The following is a 17,994-nucleotide window of genomic DNA, read 5'->3' as shown; positions in this document are numbered from 1 at the left end:
AAAAAAATGGATATGAAAAGTATTTATTTACCAAAAAAATGGATATGAAAAGTATTTATTTACCAAAAAAAATTGATATTAAAAGTATTTATTTACTGAAAAATGGATATATTAGGTATATTTATTATTCTAACAAAAATCTTTTTAACGTTTAAAGAAATATTTTAGGTATTTATATGAAATTTAATATTTATTGTAATTATTACGTTTTAAGAAAGCGTTATTCAAAATTGTCCATCAGGCGAATCTGAAGTCATGCAAAAAAGAATCTAATTTTAAAATTTCCAGATGGTGCTATATGCTACTTTTAGGACGTGGCCATTCCGCCAGCGTTACTTGGTTCAAGGTGCTTAGGTACCTAAATACGTTCTTGTTATCGGTGATTACCAGGGTTGTTCAAAATGCATTTTAAGTTAGAAAAAGTATTTTGCATATTTTTTTTGTTTGCACTTTGTGGGTTTTATATGTGGATAACATTTTTAAAATGCTTTTCCAAAATGTTTTTCCTCTGGTACGCAGCTCTTGTAGAGGAAGTTAGTCATAGATGGCGATACGCAGTTACTTACTTACTCAGAAGCAGAAAAGCATTTGTAAAGTGCCACTGCTCCGTGCGAGGATGGTTTTCAAATCTCGACGTAATTAATATTAATTACTAATTAATAATAATTAATTAGTAATTAATTCCTAATTATTTATTAATTATTATAGACAAACCTCCACATTAACTGTGGTAACTAATTAATAATTAGCTAGTGGTAAACTTAAAAAGAGTGCATTTGTATAAATATTTTACATTTTGAAAAACCAATTTTAAAATGCATTTTGTACATTTATTTTGAGCTGCAAAAACCAATTTTCAAAATGCATTTTGTATTTCGCATTTTGAGTTATCAAGAAAGTATTTTGCATTTTGTATTTTGCTTTTTGATTTATTAAGAAAGTATTTTGCATTTTGAGTTATCAAGAAAGTATTTTGCATTTTCTATTTTGCATTTTGAGTTATCAAGAAACTATTTTGCATTTTACATTTTGCATTTTGCCTTTTGAAAAAAAAAACATTTTGAACAACCCTGGAGATTACATTATACTCAGCTTACTACCACTACCACATTATTACAAGGTCGATTGCATATGTTTCGTAGAGAAACGTATCAATGGCCATTAAAATATCACGTATGCATTACGTGAAGTTTAGCTTGCAACGCTTGTGTTTAATTTTTAACGTGTTTGGTCAAGCGTTACCTAAAGTTGTCTTAATTTTGTTATTTAAATAGTTGGGGTTTTATTCGGTCGGGCGTGGAGGGCTTTATAGTTAATTAAATTGGTCGCTAAAATCTCACCGTCATAAATCTACGATTTCAAGCTCAGCGTTTCACTTCTAAACTTTCCGATTGTTTCTTTTTTTTCCCTTAGAGAGTGGATTACGATGGTTTGCGGAAAAGCCGCGTGTTCGAAGCGTACGTCGAACTGACCAAGGAACTGCAAAGGGTCATTTTGGAAAGGTTGACCAGGGAGGAGACGATCGCCTTTTTCGTTAATTTGTACAACGCTCTCGTCGTCCACGCCATTGTCGTCAGGGGCCCTACCGATACTTTCCTACAGAATGCTTTAGTAAGTACCTTATTACCAAGAATATATTCGGGTTATCAGAGAATAAGCAGCTTCTGTTTTCATGATTGCCGGAAGATATTCTTCGCCTGCACACAGAGAGAGAGAGAGACCATTGAGTTGGGAATATTAATCTAGAGATCCAATCAAATCTGCTCCCCGCGAAACAAGTTTTTGAAAATTACGAATGTGTCGTCTCCTCTAAAATGACGAGAAAACGTTATCATATGACCCGTGGCGCCATCCATTATTTTGAAAAATAAAAATATTTTTGCCGGAAAACGCGTTTTATTTGAACGAACCATTGAGAGATAGACGGCGCCACGGCTAGAATGATAAAGTTTTCTCGTCATTTGGGAGCAGACGGCAGTATTGTTATCTTTTAAAAACTTGTTTCGCGAAATACTGAAATCCGACGTTTTGATTGGACCTCTAGATTAATATTCGCAACTCAATGATAGAGACTCGGCGTTGTCAGACTTGCCAAAGTATAATTATCGTTAGCCCTCTTGGGTACGTTCAGTAACGCTCGTCGCGTTTCATAATGATCATCCGATACTCATAAAAAAAACCATCTTGGAGAGAAGGAGTGGTTAGCGCTCTAGCCTCGCAGCAAGAGGAGTCGGGTTCAATCCCAGCTTGTGTAAAACTCGGAACCATTCTTCGGTTTCCCCTTTCCATAAAAACTTGTCGAGGTTAACGGTAATAGTTAGTGTAAACTGTAGGGAGTTGTTGACTCACGTGGCATGAAGGGCTTGCCACCACCCTCCTACGCATTGTAACCCGGCCACCCGTTTAAAGGCAATATAAGTCGCTAGATGACTTGGGCCTAAGGTGGTGCCTAGCTGATTATTATTATGTCATGACGGCAAATGCGTCGGTGTTTACAGTTAAAATTATACAACTGTAGTTTTAATCAGCAATTCTACTAGTTTCGTCAAAGGCCTTTCATTTAATTGGAATGCATCAGCTACTACAATGGCCGTTTTCGCTTTTTCAATATAAGACCCAGAATGTATTTATTTCTACTCAGGGAGAATGAATATGTCGAGACTATCGACGGACACGTTGAGGCCCTAACGCCGTCACGCTATGGGTGGGGGGAGGAAAAAAGGAGGCGGTCTTATTTTTTGCGTCCTCGCTGCAGCGTTAATCGCGTCGAAAAACGTCATTTTTAAGAACCAATGATATTGCAGTATTATTTGATTTTATTAAAGCGGAGGAGCATACCGGGGGCCCCAACGGGTGGAATTGGAGAAACGCTAAAAATAATCTCGACATATTCATTCTCCCTGAGTATAAATAAATACATTCTTGATAAGACTGATCGTTGCAACAATTAAGAATATTGTCGTCAACAATTTTGTCATTTACCTACTCATTAATTATTGAAAATAATATTTTTCGCTTCCTCCGACTTTCGGGCCGTGTAACATTTATCAGCGCCATCTTTAAAAACAGCGCTGACCAGAAATAACACCGGAAATAAACTTGCACGAATTTCCGGTAAATCGTTATCTTTGAAGCCTTAAAGGTGACTTTTAACATAATACCTTGACTTCGGATAGTTTTGCGTCAGTTGTTCTTGTTAGTACATAGCTGCTATCAGTAAAAATTAAAAAAAGCATATTTAATTTTTTATTTTGGGGATAAAATAAGTTTACCAACCACTTTAAAAGAAATGCGCCGAGTGGGCTGCTCAAAAATCTGTCTCGATTCAAGCAAGGACAGTAGATACAGGGACGAGAAAGTGTATTGGCGGCCTCTGTTGGAATATCTCACCTAAAACGACCTAAACGCAAGGAGAGTTAGTTGTAAACAAAAAAATGGCGGTCACCTAATTTTAGCGGTTCTTGACGAGGCTTAAGTGTTCAAAACAAATGGGCATTTTTTATTTACGCTCGTAGTTTTATTTTTAATTTAACATCAAAATGGTAAAAACTAACTACAATAATACTGTCCAGTGGTGAACCACGTCTTAACAATGGCCGCGGGTTGTTTACATCTAACTCCCCGTGAATATGAAGACGTTTAAAATCAAAAAAATTTCCCCTGCTTTCTCGTCCCTGTATCTACTGTCTTTGATTCAAGCACGTGTTTTTGCGTGACTGGATTGAAATAATATAAATTTACGCGTTTCAATTTCAGTTTTTGAACAAATCGTGCTATATCGTGGGCGGTCTCCTGTTCAGCTTACGCGAAATATGCAACGGGATTCTTCGCGGGAACAGACAAGGTTTAATTCCGTGGCCCCCGTTCACGCGCAAGCAATTCGGCAAGGGCGATCCCCGACGCCGCCTCGCCCTGCCACGATGCGAGCCCTTGGTCCACTTCGCCCTGGTCAGCGGAACTAAAGGATGCCCCACCATCAAAACCTACACTACGCAGGTAGGATCTTCGCACATTTCATTTGATCAAGACACACCACATACATTTTTACTCCTCCCGGATCAACGGGGATTTGAATTGGCAATTAATCGAGAGATGGCGCCACGTGTGCGGCTGCTACCACTAATTTCCGATTGTATTAGTTCTTTTTATAATGGATTGTTTTAGTTTAAATTTTTTTGGATACCAACATGATCACTCATATATCAAATTTTCAAAAATTATTAAAAAAAAATGAAGGTAAATTTTGCTCTATTATCTAATATTGTACTATAAACCAAGGCCTAACAAGTTTTTTTCTTTTATAAATTAAAATTATTAATTGAATCGCATTTGCAATTTTTATAACAGCAGTACTTTTTCATTATGAACAATTCTAACTATATCAATGGCTAAACTATATAATACCGTCTTTAAAACATGATTTTGGTTGTTACAAATTTTCCATTCAAACCTCTAAGTTCAAACCTTTAACGGTTTGTTCGGCCTTGGTTCTATAAAATAAATATCAAATATTCACAACACCCTTGGAAATAACTCTCTTTTTCGTCGCTAGAGTAAGGTAAAACGTAGGCCCCTACCAAAAACACAGTGCATGCTGGGAGGGCTTAGGCCGAATTGATGGGGGAAGAGACTCAATGCAACAGATATGGGAATTTCCCATCCAGTCAACTTCTCTATTCCAAGCTCAGACTGCCTGTTAGCAAGATCTTTTTACGTAATGGAGAGGTTAGGACACAAGCTTATCTCTGCCATATAACAAACTAGCTGAGAAGCCCGCCTTACAGGCGGGCCCTCAGCTAGTGGTGTGTTTCGAGGCACCCTTTACCCCATAGTCGAACCACCGCAGTAAGGCCGCCTCCCCTTTTTCCCATGCGAGAATTACCGTGGCACCCTTTACCCCATAGTCGAACCACCGCAGTAAGGCCGCCTCCCCTTTTTCCCATGCGAGAATTACCGTGGCACCCTTTACCCCATAGTCGAACCACCACAGTAAGGCCACCGACCCTTTTTCCCATGCGAGAATTACCGTGGCACCCTTTACCCCATAGTCGAACCACCGCAGTAAGGTCGCCTACCCTTTTTCCCATGCGAGAATTACCGTGGCACCCTTTACCCCATAGTCAAACCACCGCAGTAAAGCCACCTCTCCCTTTTTCCCATGCGAGAATTACCGTGGCACCCTTTACCCCATAGTCGAACCACCGCAGTAAGGTCGCCTACCCTTTTTCCCATGCGAGAATTACCGTGGCACCCTTTACCCCATAGTCAAACCACCGCAGTAAAGCCACCTCTCCCTTTTTCCCATGCGAGAATTACCGTGGTACCCTTTACCCCATAGTCGAACCTCCCCCCCCCCCCAGTAAAGCCTCCTCCCATTTTTTCTCAGGGGATAATTTCCATGGTACTCCTTTCCCCATAGTACAACCACCCCAGTAAGGCCCTTCCTCATCTTTTCCCCATGTGATAATTACCGCGGTACCACCTCCCCCCTTTTCAAATGTGATAATTTCCGTTGTACCCCCTCCTCCTTTTTCCCATGTGATAACTACCGTGTTACCCGCTCCCCTCTTTTCCCATGCGAAAATTTCCGTGGTACACTTTTTCCCGAAAAATAACTCAAACTCGCCGCCGTCCCAAACCCCTCTGTATACTTCTTTAAACCCCCTGTGTCCAATTAATATTGCTACAATAAAATAGTTTTAAATAATTGACGAAATGATAATATTTTTACAATAAAATAGTCAGTTTTGTCATATAATTACTTATATGTAGTTTGGGGTACTAGTGTAGATGGCGCTAAACAATATAGTGAGATTTTTCATCCTGGCTTGAAACTGACGAACGAGTTGCACAAAAAACCGCGGTTGCGCTGACCTCTCCATAGAAAGATCCTGCTACGTGTCTGTCCGAATAGGCGAAACTATAAAGTCCAGGGGGGCTGAAAAGATGGTAGTCACGTGACTTTGTGGAGAACTGTACCGCCATCTATCCTAAGAAATACGAACTATTATTCATTTTATTTTGCTAAAGGTGGTTTAAATTTTGATCGATTCGTCTAAATTATCTATGTATTATTATTATTTAAAACATTTTTGTAATAGAAAAGTGTAAGTTAATTAGCTGTCTGCAGTATCTGGAAGGAATATTTTTTTCTTTAAAAGTCGCACGGCCAACTATTTACACGAGATACCGAATCGAAGTTGGCTGTGAAAAGGTAGTCACGTTATTCCGTTTTCCCATTTTAACAAGTTGGTTAAGACCAAATTTACTTTATAGTATCGCCTATTGCACATCACTTCAATAATATTTACTATATAAATATTTATAAACGCAAAATTAACAATGGTTAATTTAAACTAGTAAATAGTCAGTAATATACTATAGAGACAGATACTTCATGGTTTAAAATAAACTTTTATTATATATTACTTTTTACGGCAGAAATGCACCATTGAAACCGTGAAAATACATAAAAGCTTTGTAAATATTACAGAATGTCGACAAGGAGCTGCGACTCGCGGCCCAAGCATTCCTGGAGGATGACGCCAAAGTTCAAGTGACCAAAGATGGTCAAGTGGCCATCTCTAGCGTCTTCAGGTGGTTCAAAGATGATTTCGGAGGCCGCCAAGAAAAAGTAATTAGCGATCTTTATTAATGAGGTTTCTCGTGATTTACTCTTCGTGAAAATGCTGACTCCTCGGATAATTATTTGCTGGTTCTGAAAGCATCAGTGTTTGGGTTGACTGATTTAATTCAGCGATATTAATCACTTTGATTTAATTAAGATGTTATTTTAAATCATTTAGTTAAATCGCCTACGTATTATTTTATTTATTTTAAGAGAATGAGCAAAATTAGCTCTATAGCAATGCCAATTAATAGCAAACTAAATTACAACTATTAAATTACTTAAAATTTTAGTATACATTGACAATGCACGAAAATTCTAGGAAAAGCAAGAGGAGCCGGGTTCGATCCCAACTTGTGGCACTGGGTGAAAACTCGGAACAACTCCTTCTACGTTGAGTTTGCAAGTTCTCTCCCCACTGGTTTAAGGGGTTTTCCCCCGAGATCTTCGGTTTCCCCTTCCATAAAAACTTGTTGAGGTTAACGGTAATAGTTAGTGTAGGGAGCTGTTGGCTCGCGTGGCTTGCAGGGCTTGCCACCACCCTCCTACGCATTGTAACCCGGCCACCTGAATTAAAAGGCTTTAAAAGTCGCTCGATGACTTAGGCCTAGGGTGGTGCCAAGGGTATTAGCCTAGCTGATTATTATTATTATTATTTTATTGTACTCTTAGTGGTTTCACTTGACGTTGACCCTTGACAATCATCCCCGTCTGTATCTTGTCATGGCAGATCCAACCAATGATAATTTGGCATTTTTCAACTTGTAGTTCCAAGCACTGCCTTCTATAATACTAGGCCTAGAAATGGTAGCTACGTCGATTTTTTAAGTGACATTTACAAACTGACATTATTTTCGCGCTAGATGTCGCTCTCTTGGGTTTTTTTGGGTTGGGATAAAAAAAATGTTAAACGGCTGCGGCCAATCAGCAGTCTCCTGTCACTGGTGGCTTCAAAACAATAAATGTGTTTTTTTTTAATGGATTAAAAAATCTGTAGAAGATCCAAGCTTATTTTTAACTAAATCTATTTCATTATTTGTTAAGAGAAATTAAAGTCCTATAAATTGAATGTTGACATTATTAAAGTGTATTTTCGCTATTAATATCGAAATTTTTCGCGTACGTTTGAATTTCCCGCACTTTCCCTACCCAAAAAGCGACCTCTATCAGATATTTCAAAATCGTTACCGCCTACCCCTTTTTTTTCTTACTTCTAGGCCTAGTATTATAGAAGGCAGTGTTCCAAGTGTCGAGGATAAATTAAAAGTCAAAAAAGACACTGTTAAATTTACACATGTTTCATTTCAAATCAATTAAAACATGTGTAAATTTAACCGATTATTTTTTATTATATAGTTTTATCAATGAAGTTCGACAATCAAATACTTATAGATGATTTTGTTTCTCTTCAAAGGTCCTCGAGTTCATGTACGTGCACATGGGCGAAGGAGACAAAAGAAACTTGTTGGGACAAGCGATGCAATCTCACAGAAAAGTGGTGTATATCCCCTACGATTGGAGCTCGAATACCGTGTAGTTTTTAGATGAAAAATTTTAGTTCTCAATTTATCCAATTTTAAAATGATCCCATATTTTTTAATAATTTACAACTGCTAGGACATCTCACTTCTTAAAATCGCAATTTACGTTACCCTGGATCAAAAATTTACTCTTTGATTGTTATACTGATATTAAATTCCAACATTTAGTCGTTCAGAATTTCGCCTACTTAACGTAAAAAAATTGTAAATTTCTTACAATGTCCCACAAACCACCTTGAGATTTTAATTTTCAGTACAATATATTTTATCTCGTGTAGAAAGAAAAAAAACTGAATTGTTTTTGCCCTTCGAAATTAAAGTGCCTTCAGTCAGTTGGCTGTCTTTTATTTTGGTGTTTTTTTTTCGAAAATTTGTTGCCATGTTACAAAGTGGGATAACTAGCCAAGGAAGCGATACCGCATTGGTTTCCTCTGTTTCTGGCCATTCGGATGTAGCCATTTTCTCCCCAGGATGTTCCCCAACTGAAATGATAGGATTCGTTCATTTAAATCTATCTCGCCCTGTCATGGCGATAGCCGTAATTGTGGCGCCATCTTTAGATTTATTGCTGAACTCGAGAACGTTATTTGCTTATATTTAAACAGAATGATAATGTTAAGAGGATCCACCATGGTCGAAGTATCCGCAGACGCTAATGAGGGGGAAGGAGTTTATGGTTAGAGCGCGAGAGCGATTGCGAGCCAAGACCATTCTCTATAATTATAAATAAATACACTCTTGTTTATTCTTAAGGAAAATGACTTTGTTGAGACGATACGCCAGAGAATGGGAACTAAGGTTAGGCACCCACTGGCTCTCCGTTTCGTATCAGTCGTGCCTTCCACAAGGCATTGTGCCTGTTACGAAGCAAAGGCTTGTGAAAGGTAGGACGGAGACGTTACGAAGAGCAGTGGGCGCCTGGCTTAAATAACGCTTAAAACACTTGAATAATAATTCTTATTGAAATTATTAATTTTGATCAAATTCAAACAACTAAATTATATGTGATTAATTTTGATAAAATTCATTTATTACCGTCGATTTGGAGATTAGTTGGCAAATACAACTTTTTACTTTTATATTTCGCTTTTCTCAATTTTTATCGATTCTGATCAATTTTTACATACTTTGATCAAATTGACCAAAATTCATGAAAATATCATAAAATTAATTTCATTTGTCAATTTTGATCTATTTTTTTTTTTTTGGTTTTGAAATTTTTCACAGGGGGGACCCTTAGAAGCTCTCAGATTCCCATGCTATTTTCAATGGGAAAATATACATACTGTGTTGTCAAAAACATTTTCGGTTGGCATGGCAAAACTAATGCCCATTGCAACTTTTCCCTTGGTGAAATTTCATGTTACCATAAAGTCTACATACCCACCTAGTTTCAACAAAATCGGTGATTATCACCTCGGGTAGTTTCCTCGTAAGTACAAATAAATATTAAAGACAGTGGCGTAGACAAGGGTGCGTTTCCGGATCCAAACCCCCCTTGGGCCTATATTTGACTGAACTAAATTTCCACCCCTTCTCGACCCCCTTCTTAACATTCAAATACGAATTTCTAGCTACGCCACTGATTCAAGATGAACTAAGAATTAGCAAACTGTAATTTCCTAAATGATGGTACGGCAACAAATCCAGAGATGGCGCTAGTGTAATTACAAAATAACGTCTGCCATGACAATAATTTACGGTATGTTGAACCTTGGATTAATTAGCGCATAGACGCATTCACATATTGCCTACAGGAAAATATGCAAAAAGGGGCGAAATCCACCCGAGGTACCTTCCTATTTAATAATGTTTGAGGTAGATGGCGACACTATAAAGTTTATGAAAAATAAATATTTTTAAAAAGTTATTAACTAAATACTAAATTATAGTACTTTAAATTTATATTAAAAATATATAATTATTGTAATTTAAATTAACAATTAATTTTAACAGTAGTTAACACTCTCCGACATAAATGGCACTATAATATGATTTTAAACTATCCAATCAGGGAAGAGAATTTGGTATTTTAAATCTCGACAAAACCATTGTCCACTAAAAACTGAAAACTTTCAACCAATCGTTGAAAATCAAAATTATGACGTCATGCTGCTATCAGAGCGCCATCTACTAACAAATAACGCCATCACCATGTTACCTCGGATTAATTTTACCCCTTTAAAGTCGTCTTTGCCTGTTAAATATTGTAAATCGGTCTATAGGGATATTCTAGTCTCGTAGAAATTCCTCTCATTGGTGGAAAATCGTATGCTAATGGGGCTCTATCGGAAAAGATAGGCATAACAACGTCTGCGCATGCGCCAAAAACGGGGCAGACTTTTTTCTACATAAATTACGCCACCCGTTAATATATCTGCTTTCAAATTCGATGTAAAAATTAGTTCGAAAAATAAAACACCGATGTCCCTCCTTTCTGAACCTATTCCGTGCCCCGTTTTTCGCGCTTGCGCAGTAATATCTTTGCATTTTCTCGCCGCTAGAGCACCATTTGCCCAGGTTTCCGTGTTTTTTCTATACTGGAATAACCCTATGCCTTAATTAATCCAAGGTTGAACCTCTATAATATTTTTATCAAACTAGGGTGAGATAAGCTTATTGGTTAGAAATTTCATCCTTAATAAAACGTACCTGTTTTTAACAATCCAATAATCTTGGCCATTTTCGCTACCGTATCCCACAACCAGAACAAAATGGTCTATGTTGGTCTCGCATAACGGGTCGTCGTATATACCACTCCTACAATGTTAATTAAAGCGATTACAATCTAATCTGTGATTTTTAGATAATTATGTCAACACTTAGAATGTCTAAGGATTCATTGGTACCATGCTGCGAAAGCAGCTCGAGAAATGGGCGGGGCTTAGTCTACGTCACGCGTTTTTTTTCTTCAAATTCATTGGCTGCTGCATAGCGGGAACAATACCCTACCTGAGAGCAAAAGTCAAGTAAGTCGAGATACGTGACTATTGAAAGAAATTCAAAATAAGAATCCTTGAGTGTTTTTCAATTAAGGTGACTCAGTACAAAATTTTCAATATATATTTTCACTCTATTTTTTATCAATTTTCATTGTTAGATTAACATTGTTATTATGCTAGATTTCAAACTTAAAACTGGTTTTTCTCAAATAGGGGTTTTCAGACTTGCTTGACTTTTGCTCTAAGGTAGCGAATATGAAGGTCACTCACTCGTAAAATAGAATTTCCAGAAAAATTAAGAAACCTTGATTAGTTCTCATACGGAAGAACTCGCAGAATTTGTCATGTTCTTCACAAACCTGATCCAATTCCGCGTAAAATTACGTACTTAGATGGTTTAAAAATAGCATTCGAGACGAGGCTTATTGTGGACTAGGAGCCGAGTTTATCTTAGCGCGTCACGAGCGAAATCTCCACTGCAAATCACGTTCGTTTCAATGATAATCATCAGAACCACCATAGTCTTCATTAGACTTTCCAAGTGTACACACGCATACTTTTCTGCTAATACATAATGGCCTGTTCACATGAGCCATCATTTCTGCCCAACACCATAGGTCTTTCCAAATAATTAAACAAAAAACAATCAAAGTATAAAATTATTTTCTCCGCGTCACGAGCTTAAGCTTTTTAGTACTTTATTGGCACGCGCGTTTCGCACGTGGACTTCGAACTCAAAAATATTAATAGACTCCAGCGCGTGCTCTATCTTCAATAGCTGTAGCTAGTGACGTAGAAAAAACATTTACACGTGACCTCCCGTATTTTATAGAAACCTCTACTATCGTCTTGAATTATCTTCCTATACTGCTATTCGCGACCGAAAGGGGTCTAGGTGGCGTAGCGGCGCTAGCTTATCCGAGGTTGCGCCTATGATCTAGCGTGTGCTACAGACAAATTAAAAAGTCTGACCTTTTTCTTAAAGGGAATATAACCTCAGGTATTCGTTGTGGAACACCAACGTTTGCAGCTCTGGCCACTCTTGCGATGTTTGGCGCCACTGTACAGGAAAATTTTAAAAATTGAAGAGGTCTTCCATAAAATTACTTGGCAGGTAATATTCCCTTTAAATAAACTTATCAAAATATAGGCAAACGATGCAAAAATTATATTAAAATCCAGTATAATTTTTTATAAAACTAATAGCGTCCGCTTTGGCCGCTACCTATCTAGGTTTCAATGGCGAACCAAAGGGGGCGTTGCGATAGTTTTCGACCGAGAATTGTTATTCGATTGAAAATTGTACTTTCGTAGACTTAAGCTCATTTTTCAAAAACTTTTTCTGAAGAAAAAAATAGTGCTTTAAAATCAGTAATTATCCATACGGAGTGTAATTTCTATATTTTCAATTAAACGCAGTATGGTGAATTTTGTGCCGTAAGAGTTATTATCAATTTCTGGAATTTTCTGGTATTAAGAAAAATTTATCGATGAGGATTGGTACGGTGCTAAGCCTCGGTCCAAAAACCCGCCTCCGTTCTTTAAATCTTGGCCAACTCGATTTGCGATCTGAGTTGGCCAACAATGTTGGGCTCGCGTGAACAGGCCTAAAGGCTGGTTCACACGGGCAGTGTTTTGCTGATTTTCTCTATTTTCTCGTTTGACCACCTTTTCCCGTTGTTCTGGCGCACGGGAAAACGACTGTACACACGGACCAAATTTAACGGATTTTTTCGCCGTCAGCGCTGCCGGTAAACGAGAAAACGGAGAAACAAATGTTGAAATATCTCTACTTTATTTTCCCGGTTTTTGAAGCTCTTTGAGTTCAGTGGCGGCGCTAGGGGGTAGGCCAGGTAGGCCAATGCCTACCTTAAAATTTTGAGGGGCCCCAAAATCACCCTATAAGGGGCCCCAAATTGATCTAGAAAGGGTCTTAAAATTGTCCCAAGAGATAAAATTATTTATAAATAACAATGAAACAAATGTCGATAATGTATTTAGAAATTTTTTAGGTATCTCCTAGTAAATAAAACCAGTTCTGTTATATTTAGACTCGTTTTTCTGTTGTTAGAATTTTTTGTTCGTCATGTACATCAATACTTTATTTCATTGAAGGATTTCGTTGAGAAAAGGGGGGTCCCGGGTCGGGGGCCCATTTATTTGGTTTGCCTACCCTCGCGAAAATTTCTGGCGCCGCCACTGTTTGAGTTCGACTAATCAGCGAGCGTTTCGCTGTCACGTGATATAAGGAGCGATTTTGAAAATCTTTAAAAGTAGGCTTAAGAATTTTTGCGTCTACCACGTGACGGCATAACGCTCGTTGAATGGTCGAGCCCAACGCCCCTCAAAAAAAGGTTATCTGTTTCCTCGTTTCCCCGGCAGCGCTCGCTGTGATAAAATCCGGCAAATTTTGTCCGTGTGTACAGTCGTGTTCCTGCGCGCCAGAACCACAGGAAAAGGCGGTTAAACTAGAAAATATAGAAAACCAGGAAAACACTGCCCGTGTGAACCCGCTTTAAGACAGCGTGTTGGTAGTTACGAGTAAAGTTGAAATGAAACTTGGGAAGCGTCTATTCCGACCGCGATGGGTCCAGTCAAGGCCACGTTGTTCCTCAGGGTTATTTCATTGCCGTCCGTGATGGTTCCGTAACCAATCGGTCGTACAGCGACGCATTGCCGATCGAAGCGACACTGTCCTGGTGTGGTGCACTACGGAAATATTGCGTGAGTCACTTCGAAAAAAGATATTTTTATGGAGAGGTCCGCTCACTGCGTCTCTTTCGTCAGTTTGCGATCGGAAAAATCTCACTTTGCTGTTTTGCGCCATCTATACTGATTCACCAAAACCACGTATAAAAATTATTTTGTGGTACCAATCTTAATTATTGATAAGAATATTCTAATATTTAAATTAAATTAAATGTTACGAATTTATTGATAGCGCATCGTAGTGTATAGCCTTAATTCAGTTCTAAAAGTTATATTTGTGATCGTTAGATGGCGCTACGAGACAGTGATATTCTCCGATTATGTTCACCGTTCCCTATAGGAGCAGATGTTAAGGACGAAGGGGTAGCACTACGTAATACGACAGTGCGCTGACCTCTAACTAAAAAGGTAATGCTTGAGTCAACCTTACCTGTGCCCGACTTTTATAACAAGCGGCGGAGTCAAGACCTCCTACGGTCGTTTCGATACATTTGAAATAATCGACCGCGAGTTGCGAAACTGAAATTCATAACGTTAATTGAATTCGGCGATTGTTAGATTAGATAAGACTATTTACCTGTGCAACAATCAAAAAGTTGCTGATAGCTGAGAGGGACCAAGGGCTTTCTGACCTTGCACTCTTGACCTTCCAAGGCTCCCACCGCCGCGAACAACGAGGATAAACCGCAAACGCTCTGCGTACGTGATGAAAAAGTTGACCACTTTTGTATTCATAGTTGGTCGGTTAAAAAGCCAAATAAATTACGCGAAAAGGTAGAAAAGTTCATAATAAAAATTGGGCAAAAAAGCTAAACGCTAACAAATTTATAGTAATGATAAAACTTAGGAAATACTTGGACCAATAGGTCTTCGAGGATAAAATTAAAACGCGAAAATCGGACCAAATAAATCTTCGAGTCAAAAACAAATTAAAACAGAATTAAAATAGCCAGAATTTCCAGCAAAATTTTAATTTTAATTCATTTTTCATCAATTTTATTATCGAAGACCTATTGGTCCAAGCATTTCCTAAGATTTATCATTATTATAAATTTGTTAGGGTTTAACTTTTTTGCCCCCTTTTTATTATTGACTTTTCTACATTTTCACGTAATTTAACTGCATTATAGTCCATAGGTGGTTTTTATTAACTTTAACTTACAAGGAGACATCCCGAAGTGTAACCCACCGATTTGGTTCAAACTCGGGGGATTGGTAGACCTTCATGTAACTTGAAAAATCCTAAAGGGAATTTATTCAATGGGCAACCATTTTGCCATGGCAACGAAAAATGTTTTTTACAACACAAAATATTAAATTTTCCCGTTGAAAATAGCAGGGGATTTTGACCTCACATTGATCAAAAGTTGATCAGTTTTGATGTTTTTTTTTGTAAATTTTTATCTATTTTTTCTATTTTTGGCATTTTCGAAATTTTGAAATTTGTTAAAATTTTTCACAGGGGGGTCCTAGGAATCGGTCAGAATCCCATGTTATTTTCAATGGGAAAATTTCCATTTGTTGTTGACAAAAACATTTTTCGTTGCCATGGCAAAACGGTTGCCCATTGAATAAATTCCCTTTAGGATTTTTCAAGTTACATGAAGGTCTACCAATCCCCCGAGTTTGAACAAAATCGTTGGGTTACACTTCGGGATGTCTCCTTGTTAGAGGGCTAGATAATCGTTTGAATTTTAAAATAATCTGAAATTCGGTGCCATTAAAACGTCGTACCTGGTCAATGACTGGGCTAACGCATCCTTGCTGGCGCCAATCGTAACTGTCCGGGATGGGAACGCTATAGTTTAGGGATTTCACGCCTTTAAGTCGTTTCGGTGACCTTTTGCCCTTGTAAAGTATGGTGTTGGCGTATTCGTCGTGATCCTGTTAAAATTAATTATTTCGTTAGTCGTTCGGTATTAAGAAAACAGGGAATTCGTAATACCAAATCAGCCAAATGATTAATACTCAGTCTAAAAGTGTGGTAACCCAGGCTAGCTTCGGCGTTGTGACTCTTAACTAGTTCCAAGTTACTTTTGAAAGCGGCAAATTTGCGAATTTCTTCAACACGATTGTAGCTTTTACCGTACGTTTTCTGTAAAGCACAAATATTACTATTTGTAAAGATCACATATTGCCTACAGGGAAACATTAAAAAAGGGGCGAAATCCACCCGAGGTACCTTCCTATTTAATAATGTTTGAGGTAGATGGCGACACTATAAAGTTTATGAAAAATAAACTTTTTAAAAAGTTTTTAATTTATTACTAAATTATAGTACTTTAAATTCTTATTAAAAATATATAATTTTTGTAATTTAAATTAACAATTAATTTTAACAGAAGTTAAAACTTTCCGCTATAGATAGCACTATAATACGATTTTAAACTATCCAATCAGGGAAGATAATTTTGTATTTTAAATCTCGACAAAACCGTTCTCCACTAAAAACTGAAAACTTTCAACCAATCGTTGAAAATCAAAATGATGACGTCATGCTGCTATCAGAGCGCCATCTACTAACAAATAACGCCCTCACCACGTTACCTCGGATGAATTTTACCCCTTTAATGTCGTCTTTGCCCCTTAAAAATTGTAAATCGATCTATAAGCTACGGTCACACTTGAGCTTAAAACCCAGTTTAGGTCGGTTTGTATGCCAGTTTTGACCGCCGACGATAATTCCTGGTTCACACGTGCGAATTCGCTTCACCCCGGTTTGCTTATAGCCAACGCTTAACGTCATTTCAAATTATGACCAGAATTTTGAAAATACTAAAATGTATCCCAAAACAATTAGTTAATCATGTTTACTATCATATAGTAATATTATTTGACATTATTTAGAATTTTATTCCCATTATTTTGGAAAATACGAGCAATTTGACTTCTCCGCCTTGTCGTTTGGAAAGCGATTCTAAGCGAACCGACTAGGACGAGTTGCTTCCCGAACCAACACGAAGTGATTTCTCACGCTGGTTTCGAAAACTAGTTATCTAAACGAAGCGATTTTAGGGGTAAGTGTGAACCTGGCTATAGTGATCGAAACCAAATTAATAACGATACGTAACACACTGTTTAAATGCGCAGTAAAATTAAATTAAAAAAATCTAATATTCCTACTTCCTTTGGGGTTTTTTATATGTCCAAAGGAAGATGAAAAGCTTTTTCGAAAAGTTGATTTTTTTAATAATTTTAATTTGTAAATTAAACTTGTTTTTACGTCTCAATAATTTTAAGAATGTAAATGAAAAATGAACAAAATACTTTGAAATTTTCCCATTCTGGATGGATATCCGCATTGACGGCGTAGATGGTCAATCCGAAAATAAATATGAAACATTTCGCGTCCATATCAACCACTCGAGAGTAATAAATTAATAACCGGCTCAATAAAACTTTGTATGATTACAAATATTTCAGGGAATAAATGCTGGAATTAAGATACGGGTCTTATCTATCGAGCTTACAACAAACCAGGTGTGCTTTCCCCTTACAATCCTTCCCTTATCAGTAATTTCAAAATGTAGCCATGTGAAACAAGTGTCCATTGTGAAACAGAGAATATTCAGGCAGCGCCCTGTTTGTTCCGTGATCTCCTTTAGAAAAACCACGCCCCTCCATCCTTCCTATGGTACTCTTTCCCCTTTTCTGCCGGTAAGATGGAAGACACTCCGATACGATCGGTGTAGGCGCAGACCATTCTCCGAAGATCATCGAAACAGAAGCTCTAGTTACATTTTCATATTCTCTGTTATCCTGACTGCATTCTTGGTAAAACTTATCGATATTTCTTTAAATCAATTGTAATACATTGCTACATGTATATGATAGTGATGTTTTTGTCATTTCGGCAGCATTGCCAGACGCACGATAATAATCGTACTAGTCAATAATTTCTAGTCAATTTTTGAGTCGTACAATAATTTCAATGGCGTACTATGATATTATCGGCATGAGCGTACGATAATGGACGATAATTTTCTAATTTAGCGGGAAAGTGGGTAACATTGTAAGTACTTATATTATTTTTAGTGTTATTTTGAATTTCATATATTGTTGACCATGTTGAACTTCAATATTCCCGTAAAATTAAAATTAACCACCAATTTTAAAGTATACGATAATGTTTTCCCATAATAGATAATAATTATCAGGACCTGGCAGCACGTTA

At 37.5% G+C, this 17,994-nt stretch overlaps 2 protein-coding genes across 2 annotated transcripts in view; one reads left to right on the top strand and one right to left on the bottom strand.

Moving 5' to 3' along the window:
• The window catches only part of LOC149953179 (uncharacterized), a 33,948-nt gene extending 25,432 nt beyond the window's left edge, over positions 1-8,516 (top strand). The window contains exons 6-9 of the mRNA XM_090168779.1: positions 1,414-1,611; positions 3,757-3,996; positions 6,494-6,634; positions 8,043-8,516. Of these exons, the coding sequence (XP_090024905.1) occupies positions 1,414-1,611; positions 3,757-3,996; positions 6,494-6,634; positions 8,043-8,165 (702 nt within the window). The 3' untranslated portion in view covers positions 8,166-8,516. The remainder of the gene's footprint in view (positions 1-1,413; positions 1,612-3,756; positions 3,997-6,493; positions 6,635-8,042) is intronic.
• On the bottom strand, positions 8,469-17,223 carry LOC149953178 (cathepsin S-like). Its single transcript, XM_090168781.1, has 8 exons — positions 17,088-17,223; positions 15,766-15,915; positions 15,555-15,704; positions 14,398-14,515; positions 14,251-14,339; positions 13,651-13,820; positions 10,822-10,929; positions 8,469-8,651 (listed from the first exon to the last, which is right to left on the bottom strand). Exons 1-8 carry the CDS (start codon positions 17,172-17,174, stop codon positions 8,552-8,554), a joined length of 972 nt encoding a protein of 323 aa, XP_090024907.1. The 5' UTR covers positions 17,175-17,223; the 3' UTR covers positions 8,469-8,551.
• Between the last annotated feature and the right edge of the window lie 771 nt (positions 17,224-17,994).

This window comes from Leiobunum rupestre, chromosome 3 (genome assembly GCF_980474605.1).
Source record: "Leiobunum rupestre chromosome 3, qqLeiRupe1.1.hap1, whole genome shotgun sequence".
Classification (NCBI taxonomy): Eukaryota; Metazoa; Arthropoda; class Arachnida; order Opiliones; family Sclerosomatidae; genus Leiobunum; species Leiobunum rupestre.
Note: the sequence above shows the minus strand (reverse complement) of the source record. Positions and strands in the feature narration are given on the sequence as shown.

Bases quoted from the DNA above. Each gene is read 5' to 3' on its own strand.
- LOC149953178 (XM_090168781.1), bottom strand. From the start codon at position 17,174: ATGGACGCGAAATGTTTCATATTTATTTTCGGATTGACCATCTACGCC. The intron at 15,705-15,765 runs GTATTACGAATT...TAATTTTAACAG, and splicing joins TTAATCATTTGGCTGATTTG to GATCACGACGAATACGCCAA. The intron at 8,652-10,821 runs GTACGTTTTATT...CTATCATTTCAG, and splicing joins TATTGGATTGTTAAAAACAG to TTGGGGAACATCCTGGGGAG.